This window comes from Acomys minous, assembly GCF_964271855.1.
Source record: "Acomys minous genome assembly, chromosome: 1".
NCBI classification, from domain to species: domain Eukaryota; kingdom Metazoa; phylum Chordata; class Mammalia; order Rodentia; family Muridae; genus Acomys; species Acomys minous.
The window spans coordinates 116919183-116932228 of record NC_140483.1 but is presented as its reverse complement, the minus strand read 5'-3'; the positions used below and the strand labels follow the sequence as shown (position 1 = coordinate 116932228).

Sequence of the window (13046 nt, the reverse complement as noted above, 5' to 3'; positions counted from 1 at the left end):
GAAAAGCTTTACCAGCAACCCTTTCAGTCCTTACGACCACTCAAAGAGACTGAGACAGATTGAGTGTCATGGGAAACACCAAAAAGTAAATTTCACAGTGAACCCTTTGGGTTTGGGAAGTTCTAAAGCCCATGTTAGCCTCCATCTTTGTTGGATGAGCCTTAATTTGGTTTTAAAACTCCATTGCACATTGGCACACTGGCCTCAGGCCTTTTCTGCACTAGGAGAGCTACATAGTGTTCCGTGGTGATGGCTTGAGAAATACTAGGTTGAACCAAACATACATATTTGAGCTTCTCAAGATAAAATCACCAACTACATCTTTGGTCACATATTTTTTTTTAAATTAATTTATTCATATTACATCTTGATTGTTAGCCCTTCCCCTGTTTCCTCCCATTCCTCCCTCCCTCCCACTTCCCCCCTTCTCCCCTCCCCTATGTCTGTGATTGAGGGAGACTTCTTCCCCCTATGTATGCTCTAAGATTATTGAGTCTCTTCTTGGTAACTTGCTATCCTTCTTCTGAGTGCCACCAGGCCTCCCCATCCAGGGGACATGGTCAGAAAAAAGGCACCAGAGTTCACGTGAGAATCAGATCTCACTCTCCACTCAACAGTGGAGAATATCGTGTTCGTCGGCTAGGTCTTGGTAGGGGTTCGAAGTTTACTGCCTATTTCTCCTTGGCTGGTGCCTTAGTTTGAGGAGGACCCCAGGACCCAGATCTGCCTGTCATAAAGTTCTTCTTGTAGGTTTCCAGGACCCTGTGGGTCCTGTTATTTCCCCATTCTTCCATGCTACTCTCACCACATATTTTATGTACTCATGTCTACAGAAGAAGGTGGCTGTTTGCCACATCTGGATTGGTTTATCAACAGTGATGAGTTTTTCCTCCTCTTCTCTAGACACAAAGTATGTGCACTACTGTAGCCGTGCACTGCAGATGAGGAGACGGAAGCACAGAAACGCTGAAAGATTTGCTTGTTTTAGACATAATTAGAAACAGGAGAAATCCATACTTTTTTACATTTAATAAGTTGACAAGATGCATTGGTTTTCAACACACTATTTTAAACATGAAATTTTCTTAGCATTCTGTGACTCCATTTAAGCATAAACATGGAACTCTAGACTATTCTCCTAAGGAAATAAATGGATATGATTTATCCCAGTGATTCAGGTCAGGAAAACGGAAAACAGTTTAAATATTCAAAACCAGAGCCTGATGAAATAAACTACAGAACAATGAAGTAATATACATACATTTAAACAGTGATTAGAGAGCACTCATTAGCATTGAAAATCATTATATGAGAAAAGGTCAAATTACACAGTGTTGACATAAAGGTAACAAGTATTTACCTGCTTCTGCTGGTCCAGGGCATCACCGATAGGCTGCACATTCTTTCATTTTCCTCATTTCGCCATGACAACCTCTTCATGCGTTGAACACTCTCATTCATGCTGCATAGACTTGGAATCTTAAGCATAAAAAACAAAGTCGTAATTCCTTTTTAAGAGATGATCTGAGACTTGTACCTGGTGTTTCTGGCTCCTAAATCAGACCCCTGACATAGAATTTAAAAAATGAAAATAAAGGGTCAAAATGAAATGTCAAGGATGCAGTAAAAAGGCTTCAGAAAGACACACATTTCACGATTGTTCTTTTTTTTTTCAAAACTTGATTTACTTAGGTTATTTATAAAATAAAGCAATTCATAAAATAACATCTCAGACTGTATCCAGTCATAAGATTAAAAAAAAACTAGAAAAAATATAGGTTGCATTTTACCTGATTATATATTTAGAATTGAAATTAAATATTTCAGTTAGATTAGTAAACATTGAACATGGAATTGTGGCCTGTCACTGAAAATCTGGTGTGACCCTGACTAGGGTCTTATAAATAACTCCTTAACTTCGACCCACTTTCCTTCTTCTCTCATATGTTGGTGGGAACACATTGTTGTCAAGAAACCAGTTAGCATCTGCTTTTGGTTTCCCTTATTTATGACAAACACACTCATGCTTGGCTTTTCAATGTCCTCTGACATACTGTGAGGGCAATCCTACACAATTCTAAGCCACACTAAGAGGAAGCAGCTCTCTTCCCCATTCCCAAGATCATTAACAATAATGGAAAAGAAGTCCCCTGCTGCTGGTGACAGCCATGAGAGGAGGGTCAGGAAACCGTGTCCCATGAACATCTGGTATAAGTGCTGGCCTCATGACTCCCAGAATGCTCGACACTCCAGCTTATTAGCCCTGACCTCAGCTACTCCAGTTCTCGCTCCTGGGTCCTCTGATTGTGCTCCAGTTGAACCCATTCTTTTTTTATTACATGGAGGTTTTGCACTCTGGTTTCTTATAACCATGCTTTCTCTTATACCCTAGTGCTAGCAGAGCCCAGCACTGAGTCCAAAACCCAGTTGGTTTTGATTGGTGAGCTCCATCTTGCCCTGCGAAGGCCTTGCTTTGAGTCTTGTTTCTGCTGCCTATTCAGGCATGGGTTCATGTCCTGCTCCTCCCTTGTCACATTTGAGCAGAAATATGTGATCTTCAGGCCCTATGATCTGTATAACCTGCTGACGGCAACACTTCAACATTCCAGCTCCACACAATTCCCCTGCCGTGGCCTTCTGTGATCACCTACTTTGACATCTCAAGCATGTGGCCTTTACAGGAGGCTTACATAATCTTTTTCTAGCTTCCAGTCATTCCTTTCTACAAACTGTTTTCCAATTCTCTATAGCTCAACTTACTGTTTGCAGAATGTCTTAAACATAGTAGGCATTCAACAAATGTTTCTATACTGAATGAGCATGAATTGTCTTTTTTTTTAAAAAAATAAGGTTCTAAAAATTAATGAGAACAAATAATATAAATGTTGTGCTTTCTGCCAAAAATTTTATTTTGATAACTATTGGCTAAAAATTAGTACATTGTGTGTTTTTAAAGAAGATGATTTATTGCTATTGTCTAACATGTGAAGAAAGACAAAAAAAAATTGTTTTCAGGATCGTTGGCTTGAGCACATCAATGGCACTGTTGGACAATTCTTGCTGAGTGTTAAGATGATTTATGTAACAGTCCAAAGCTTTCCACAGTAATACATTATAGTCTCAAGCTATCAACCCTTGTTCATGCAGAGACAAAAGAATCAGAAAAAGATCTAACTCTGAAGGTCTTCTCAAAAGGAATTAGAGATTGAAGTGATGCTGTTCAAAGCCTTTGGGGGGAAAAATCACTTCAGCAATGCAAAGTCTTAACTTCTGAAAGTGTATGGAGAATATTTAGGGGTTTTGTTGTTTGTTTAGTTCTGTGGGGTTTTGTGGGGTTTATTTTGACTAGATTTCTCAGCTCACTCTGCTTTCTGTTAAGCTACTTGAATTATGCAGCAGGAATGCTCACTAATAGGAGATCAAACATGTTTAAACATTGACATTTTCCTGTCGCTGACTTTCAGGACTTACGTTACTTATTAAAAATTAAGGCATTCTGTATGTGTTTGATGGCAGTAGTGTTTATTTATCTTTCAAATAAAGGCCTGTATGACAACCATATTTTACAGCGTTATAGCTATAGCCGTATTCTTAGTGGTTTGCATGGCTGCATCAGTCTACCACATAATTCAAAGATGTGCACAAGATGCAAGCTGTTGAATTCTTCTGAGTTATGGGACTTCTTGTCACCAAAGATTGAGTGCTGTGCAGAATGCCTGCAATACGTGGTAGGCGCCTACCAAATATAGCACCCCACTGGTAGAGAATTATATTTTGAAAAGATAAAAAAACTGGAGGAAAAGTCTTTATTATTTGTTTCTGGACAGTGTGAATTAACTCTCTAGTTGAGTGATATGAAAACCTGAATTCTCTGCATTAAAAAAAAAAAGTCACTGTAATTAAAATTCCACTCGCAGACGTAATGATGTGGAATGGGGATACAAAATAAAGACCAGGCCGTGGCAAAGGAAATGTGGGCTGCAGACGGAGGAAATAATGTAAACAGGGTACTCAGGGCATGGAGTATGTAAAGCAGAGAGGCTCGGAGAGTGAGTACCCATACAGTTAAACAGGACGTGAGGACCTGCTCAATTAAGCAGTCAGGAGAGTGAGAGCTTCCAGAAGTGAGGTGAGAACGCTCTTTTCCTCTTGCACTGATATGGGGGCTGGAGAAGGCTGCATGGGTGGGACGGGTTTTGGCTTTAGTCATATGTCTGAAAAGGCATGCAAGCAGACCAAGCCAAAGGTGGTCGGAAGGTTCCCCTGGGTCTTCTCCTAACCCTGGTCTCTTTGGTTGTAGGCTTAGACTTGAACCCTTTCCTTAGCAAGTTGCCTCTCTGCCAAAATTTCCCTGGGAAGACACACACACACACACACACACACACACACACACACACACACACACACCAAGTCTAGGACACGGCATGATGATAGCAATGTATTGTTTGTGCATATTTAGCGTGGTCATCTGGGCTCACAGATTCCTTCACCTTTTGGCTTAGATGGGAATTCAGCAGCCCCAGGCTGCCCTGCTGCAGGGCTCTTTAAGGAGCCAAGCTGTTGGCCTTTCCCTGGTGAGTCAATCCCAGCACTTCAGTATCCTTTGCACACTCTCTGCTCCCAATTATTTTATTCAGTTATTTTATCCCTTTATGTAAAGCATGCAGCATAGGGACTGAGTAGATGGCTCAGTCGGTAAAGAGCTTGCCAGTGAACCCTGAGGACTTGAATTCAATCCCCAGCGTACATAAAGGCCAGGTGCAGTTGCCTATGCCAGTATTCCTAGAGCTTGCAAGGTGAAGCCAGGAGAATCACTGGACCTCAGTGGCTAACTCAATAGGTAAGCTCTAAGTTTAGCAAGAGACATTATTTCAAAAATAAGGTGGAGAGGCTTAAGAGGTGGCTCAGCAGTTAAGAGCACTGCCAGAGGACCCAGGATCCTTTTCTAACACCCACAGGGCAACTAACAATCATCAGTCACTCCAGTTCCAGGGTATCTGATGCCCTCTTCTGGCCGCTGCTGGCAATGTTGCCACATGTTGCACAGACCTACAGTAGGCAGGCACAGCACCCATATACATAAACTAAAATAATAAATCCTTTCTTTCTTAAGGTAGAGAAGAATTGAGGAAGGCACCCAACATTGATCTCTAACACACACACACACACACACACACACACACACACACCTATATCATACACACACATATATGCTAGTTGTGTGTACACACATAACCATGCATGGACATATACAAGAAAAGGAAGAGATGCAATCTATTTTCATTCAACTGAGTGTGAAGCTTGTGCTTGGATGTATGTGCAATGATTAAGCACATTTGTTTATAACTGTACAGTTTTCTCCACTATCAGGCCTTACCAATGGCAAACAGATGGAAATTCCTATACAATCTCCTTGTATTAAACAGCTAGTCCCCAAAAGACTAACTGTTTGTTCTTAGATATGGCCCAATCTAAGGCATGTATAAATATATTTAACAACAACATTTTATCAGGAGCATTTTATCTGGAGAACATAGACTATTGGATTTTAATGTATATTTTATATGCTCTTAAGAACTCTATGAATTGAGTTTTAGGATGAGCTCAAAAGGAATAGAAAAATTGCTTCAGAAAGCAACCTCATAAGTGCTCTTGGGCTGGAAAGTTTGCTCAGTGATTAAGAGCACTATCTGCTCTTCCAGAGGTCCTGAGTTCAATCCCCAGCAACCACATGGTGGCTCATAACCATCTATAATGTGATGTGGTTTGCAGGCATACATGCAGGCAGAGCACTGTATAAATAATAAATAAATAAATCTTAAAAAAAAAAGATACTAGATGAGACATGTCGGTGGGACTCCACGGATGCCAGTCTTTCCAACATGCTGTGACCACTCCTATTCATCACTGAAGCAATCATTGCCAGGTTTACAACCTGCCTACTTCTCTTCAGAGAACTATGTGGCATTTTATAAGTGAAATTTGCAAAGACCACATTTTCAGATTTTACAAAAATGAGTTGCAATGGTCACGGACTCTGTTATTTACAACTATAAACTTACTCTCTTGAGGAGGATAATATTTTTAAATTGCTACTTTAATGTTTCAAACAATCCCCTTGCAGCGTGAAAAGTTCATCTGTTTCTCAGAATTAGTCAAAGCTCTTATGTTAGTACACCCTGCCCCATCGCACACTTGATGGTGCTTGGTTTCTGCAGGACCCAGTGAGGCCCAACACTTACACCACCATGAGCGCTCCCTATGTTGATACACAGTGAAGAGCCTGCACTCATGGAAGTTTCATATTCTTTTGTGCACTGGATCATTGTATATGTATGTAGATTAGTTGTGGTTTAGAATAGTGTGTTTGCATGACTGTTTTCAAGTTACCTTTTATTGAGGTAAATTTCAACAGTAAAACAAAAAGAATAGGAATGTATTTGATCCCATTGTCCCTAAGTTCTTTCCTCTGTTCATAAAGGTGGTCACCGGTGACATTTGTTGGAGACAAGGGAGACCAATGGTTTAGATTCTGACCTCTGGTAAGAAAAGATAGATGGACTCCTAGAAAGGATCACACACATGATCTTTGTTCTTGGGAGAATTTGAGAATGGTTGATTGCTTAAAATCCAGGCCATACTGGAGGGAGGAAAATAAGTACCTTATCAGTGAGCAAGCACTCTATCTGGTCCTAGCTGATGACTCTAAAGCAGGATGGCTTTGCCTTAGTCTTCTCAGGCTCGTCCTTCTGGAGTGTTCTGTTGCTATGATCAGGCCCTGTCTGGGGATGGAGCATCAGGGACTATCCATGGCCTCAGGCTACCAGGCTGTCACCCTACATGACCTCGTGAGACACAGGGAGTTGGCTGCCCACAGCTGTGAGATAGTGGGTCAGGACTCTGCATTGTGAGCCATTTGTGTAACTATGCAAACGATTAGAAAGCCACTTCAGGGACAGGTCAGCAGTCACAGGACAATGCAGACTCCTCTGCCTGGCCTTGGTGGGTATGTTGCTCCCACCCTTCTTCTTACAGGACACTGTAGCTGCTTGACACTGTAGGAGTTGGCTGTTATCCTCTGTGTTATCAACTAGCTCTGGCAGTCTTGAGAATGCAAGATAATTATTTAGCCTGTGAAATAATTGCAATCTGTTGTCAAGATTCATGCTTTTGAAGGCTCAATTTAGCATTCATTTCATTCATTCATTCATTCATTCATTCATGAATGCATGAATTTGGCAATTCTTTTTATTATTCGGCAAATATTTAATGATGACTCTAGCAAGCGCTTTCATGTGGAATGAGAATAAGTATTGAATCACACACACACACCCTGTCTTGCTATGCTCCTCCAAACTGCAAACTGGATGTAATATAAACCTCACTTATTAAGCACATCATGAGTAAGGTCTGGAAAACCAGAGTGTACCTGCCATGTCATAAAAGCCAGTGTTGGAGATTAATTCATTTCCACGTTAGAAAAAAAATGAAATTAGTCTACTATTGAACTTTTTTAAAGTTCTGGGACATTTTGACATTTAAACAATTGCCATGGCACTTTTATAAGGCATCAATTACTCTCTAATAGGCTCGTGGCAAATAACCACATCATGACTTCTAATGCAAGGAGCAGAAACTGCTAAGTAACCTTATGTTGTTAAAATTCTTGACCCACATAACTATGTATTACCAGTTAAGTTGTGGAGTCTGTGGTTTGGGCACATAATTGTACGGATTAAGTAACCTTAATGTGTAATTACATGAAAATAAACCATGTAGCTTAGCTAAATTGCAGTCCAATTGTTATCACCAAATGTAAAGTGATACCAATTAAACCTTCCTTTAAAACACCACAAATTAAGATTTAACTACCGAAGAAACTCTAGAATGTAAAGCCATGGTCCACGCTGGGTGAAATATCCCTTAGTATTTTTAGGGAGTTAATGGCACGTATGAAATTAAAACCAGCTTTCTCTCTTTTACCTCCATATTAGTTATGATTATTGAGGAAAGTTTCAAATGGTCACTGATGGACGTCTTAAAAGCTCTGTAACAAAAACTCAAGATCTGCAGTGCCAGCCGAGAGACAGATTGTGGATTCTTGCGCTCACGTGAAGTAAATATTTAACCAGTGGGCAGACATTGCGGCAGAATTTAGGACAAGGAAAAACCTGTTGTTGATGGTCATAATTCTTGAACTATGAAGTTTTGTGAAACAAAGGCATTTTGTACCATTCAGCCTGATAAAATGATAAGGATTAGTCATGGGCCTCAGGTACACTAGTGTCACATCTACAAGGCCCTGGATTGTGTCACAAGAAAGAGGAAAAGGAGGGAGGGAAGGCATAAAAATGGCGCTTTTTTTTTCATCTTCTATGCATCCCTTACACATGGACTAAGTCAGTCACTAAGTAACGTCTGGACTCCGGTTTTCTCATCAGAAAAAGAAGGAATAACAGCCACACACAGAGAGAAAGCAGCTGCAACATTTGAATAAAGACAAGATAGTAAAAGTGCCTTCACAGTACTTCAGATGGAGTAGGAGTGGCTAAGCCCACACTTGTTTCTACTTCTCCTTCGGGGCCCTTTCCAGCTCGTACTGAACACTCATACAAGAAACTACAAGCTGGGGTCCGTATACACAGGGTAGTCAAACTTAGAATTTTGACTCAGGACACTAACATGGTTTTCAGACAAAAAAAAACCTTACACTATTAATAAAAGACTTTGGTAAATGATAACTAAACGTTTAGAGCTGTTGGCTTTTTTTTTTTTAACAAAATGTTATAGAGTTTTAAAAAATTAGCTGTGAGGAGGATGCAAATCTTCCCTTCATAGATGTCAGATGATACCTGTCCATTCTTAGCCATGACCACCACCACACTCCAGATGTCCCAAGTAGCTCTCCGCGAAAACTGTGCCTTCGAACGGCACCTAAATAAATATCTCAGAACTTGTTCAACATTTTAGCAAGTGCAAGTTGAAGATTTTCTTTCTGTTAGACAAATAGACGCCATCTGGAAAAAATAAGCGCAGGCATTTGGGCAGGGAGGCATACAGCTTACTGGCTGAGCACTCAATGAACAGGGAACACTACTTTCTTTGGCTCCTCCACTTGGCCTGCTCATTCGCTTCAAATCTTACACACTGTAACAGGCTCTGTACACTTAGACAAGAGAACCTTTGTTAGCCATGTGCACAAACACTGAAGGCTCCTGGAATCCAGGCCAAATTGTTTCTTTTTATATTATGACACCTGTTTAAGAAAATAAGTTCTTTCTAATCCTGCATCTTGGAGTTAATTGCTACAATGTTTACTCAGTTCTTTCGAACATTTTCAACTTTTACCATATTCCCTTCTTAGCCAGGCTTGTCTTCCTATAATCTTTTCTCTTCTTCTTCTTCTTCTTCTTCTTCTTCTTCTTCTTCTTCTTCTTCTTCTTCTTCTTCTTCTATCCCTTCCTATTTTCAAGCTAGTTTATAAACGAAAAGCCTTTGATATATGAATGCTATTTACCTTGCTGATTACCTTTTATTTCACAGTTAGTATTATAAAATTTAACGTTGTTTGTATCTTTCACCATGGAAGGGAGTGAATTTAAATTGTTTGCAATGTTATCAGTCTGCTGGGGAAATTAAAATACATTTTCACAGAAGTCATGAAAGCGATCTATACTTTTATTTTGATGATAAAATGTTAATGGTAAAATTAGCATCTAATGGCATTTTAGAACTATACCAAACTTTCAGTGAGCATGTCCTTAGGCACAGGCTTAAGTTACTTCTTAACTAATAACTCTTTTTTTTTTTTAATTACAAGCAGATAGGTTTTCAAACTGAAAAGTAACTGCCCCAGACTTCTGGAATTCATTTTTACTACATCCCATAATCTTAACAGTAGGGAGTCCTATGAGGCATGTTTGATCAAACAATTTTATAAACTGCCTTCCTTCCCTACAATTCTCAGGAAGAAAAAAGGTATTCAACTAGATTAATACTCTAGAAAATGTTAATGGGATCTTTGAAATCTGTTTGAGTTCAACTTCCTAGGAAAACAAAGCCACATAACAGAGGCAGGCTTGATACTGAAAGCAGATGTCTCACAAGCATTTTTCCCCATATGTAGAAGAGAAGAGCACCAGGGTCATGCCAATGTTTGAATGTCCTAGCCAACTCTGTCTTGCTGCTGGTAGATCTTTCCACTGGACCACTGGGCCCCTGTGCTTGAATGGCAAACAAGTGGATGCTAATTACCATCTGCGTCACTCTCTCTTTTCAGTCCTACCCTGGCCCAAGTCTGGAAAGCGAAGACTTTAACATTCCACCCATCACACCTCCCTCCCTTCCTGACCACTCTCTGGTGCACCTGAATGAGGTGGAATCTGGCTACCACTCCCTGTGTCATCCTATGAACCACAATGGCCTGCTCCCGTTCCATCCACAAAACATGGACCTGCCAGAGATCACCGTGTCCAACATGCTGGGCCAAGATGGCACTCTGCTCTCCAACTCCATCTCTGTGGTAAGGATGGGGTTACTTGATTGTGGTGGATGTGAAAGTCACAGGAGCAATAAGGGAGAACTCCATGCAGGGATCTTTAAACTGTGTTAATGGCCTTCTAAACCCAGAAAGAGGTTTTAGCTATAGCAATGACTTCTGTGGATCTTGTAAAGTCCTGAGGTTGTTTTCAGTTTTATATTTAAATCAGGGAATTACTTGTTTGATCACTTATATTTGCCAAAGTACTAAACTACTGTTGATGGTGTTGTTAGAGCAAGACTGCTTGCCAGATTTCAGCTAAGCAGTAACAGTATTGCTTCTGGGGCTGTGTTGTTTTCCTAGCCAAGTAAGATGCTAGTATCTTCTGGGAAGTGCCTGCCGTTCCTATCAATTTTGTCATTTGCTCTCTGAAATCTTACGAAGTTCTTTTGTGGGGTATTAGGAAAACAGGCTTTGTTTGTTTGTTTGCATTATAGAAGTAGAATTCTGTTGATTGCAAGGCTCTCTATTAAGATGTCTCAGTCTGCGGGACATTCTGCTGCTTTGAAGTGTTTAAAGACGAGAAAGTTATGCCCTGGAAAAGTAGCAAGGAGCTACGTTCACAGACCTTCCCGACAGAGTCTGAGCACCTTTCTAAGGTGAAGCTCATAACTGGGAAACGCTGGCTTATCAAAAAGAGTATTCTGATTTTTAATGTCATCTACAAAGTTAATTTTGGTCTGTATGCCAGGAAGTGGAAACAAAAGAGGGTTGTGGTGTACAGCCTACGGAGAACTTTGGACACAGCACCAAGCTTACCTCACAGTCTAACAGTGACTTTCAGTTCCTGCTCCTTGCCTTTCGTTGTTCGACCAGTTAACAGCCCTACCATTGTCATTTTCCTGTCGCTGAACAGCACTACCACAGATTCACAAGGAATAAACTTATATGCTAGTTTCTGAGTTTAGAAAGTGTTCCCTATTACCTTTGAACCTGGTGTTCGGAGAAATGTCCCTATGTTGTGCAGCCTTGCAAGAGGTTTTTTGTTTTTGTTTTTTGTTTTTTGTTTTTGTTTTGTTTTTGTTTTTTGTAAACACGAGTATAAGGGGTTTAGGATGAAGGAAAGGAGAGTCAAAACAAAGCCCAACATGGCTTTTTGCGAAGACAAAACACATACTGGGTGAAGTTGAACTTGATCTTTATATGCATCCCAAGAGGGGAAAACGCATTTGTAGTACTGACAGAGGTGCAAAGCAGTGCCATCACCAGACTGTCTATATTCCTCCTAAAAATTGAAATTGAATATTTAAAGATATATGCAAATATGCAAATGTTTAAAAACTGCGTGTGCGCCAACATCATCATCTTTTAATTTTTTTTATTTATGTATGTACGCAAGTGTTTATTTTTATAAATATGGGTATTTTACTGTGTAAATACCTGTACATGAGTGTGAGGAACTCGAGGAGGCCAGAAGAGGGCATTAGTCCTCTGGGCCCAGAGTTTCAAGACCATTTTTGTTTTCTTTGATTTTACCATCTTGACATAAGCCACACATACCCGGCTACCATTATCTTCACAGTGTAGATCTAGTGAGTGATATGATTAAATCTATATGAAATCTGCATTTTTTTCAAGCTAGCATTGCCATAGAGAAAGTAAATGTTGAGATGAAATTAGCTGCTCCTGTGTAAGTCTTTCTGGACGTATTCTAAGACCTGTGGTTTCCTAGACTCTAATGTAATAACACAAGTTTTATAAAGTTGGAAGTACCAGGGGCTGTCTTCTGTCTACCCACTGAAACGAAGAGCCTTTTTAGTTACCGATTTCCCCTATCATGTGGTGTTTATCATAGCTCACCTGTTTGAAAGACTCAAATGAGAGATTACTAAAAATCACAGTGTCTTAGCTGCTCACAGACTTCAGAGAAAACTAACGATTATGAAAATAAGGGAGAAATGCAAAGCAGTCCAAGAGAAGAGCAAGGGCCACCTGTATTGGCCATGTACTCAGTAGCAATTCCTAGCTGTGCAGAGAGCAGTAACCAGCCTTTTATAGGTATAAAGTTTAGTAGAGGATGCAAGAGGGATGATTTTGAATTAGATAAACATAAAATAAAGAAAAGTCATGTTGAGATCATGCAGGTGAGATATTTAAATAGAAGAATCTAGACAAAGGCTTCCACAACCAAGATGAGGACATTGAGCTTAATTGGATGGACGGTAAGAAGCCACCAAGCAAGGGCTGACAGACTTGAAGTGAGGACTTAGGAAATGGACATTTGACTGCAGGGTACCCCTGCTGCCAATATGGCCCTGGATGGAAGGCCATACTAAGAAACTGTTCTTAAACATAAAGGTTTGTAATCCCTAAACACATGGGGATTTTAAAGAACTCTACCAGGATAGCAGTGAGGAAAGAGGGGCTGGGTGAAAACCTATTATCATATCATCCTCAAGTGGATATGTATCTCAAGATGAGCAGCTCTTTATATCTCCTCATTTTCATTAAAACACACACAGACATACACACACACACACACACACACACACACACACACATGTTC

At 40.2% G+C, this 13046-nt stretch overlaps 1 protein-coding gene across 5 annotated transcripts in view; it reads left to right on the top strand.

The window, feature by feature from the left end:
- TOX (thymocyte selection associated high mobility group box) overlaps positions 1 to 13046 on the top strand; it is a 307305-nt gene that overhangs the window by 156159 nt on the left and 138100 nt on the right. For all 5 annotated transcript variants that reach the window (XM_084794550.1, XM_084794546.1, XM_084794547.1 and 2 more), the window contains exon 3: positions 10280 to 10522. In XM_084794550.1, coding sequence (XP_084650676.1) covers positions 10280 to 10522 — 243 coding nt within the window. The remainder of the gene's footprint in view (positions 1 to 10279; positions 10523 to 13046) is intronic.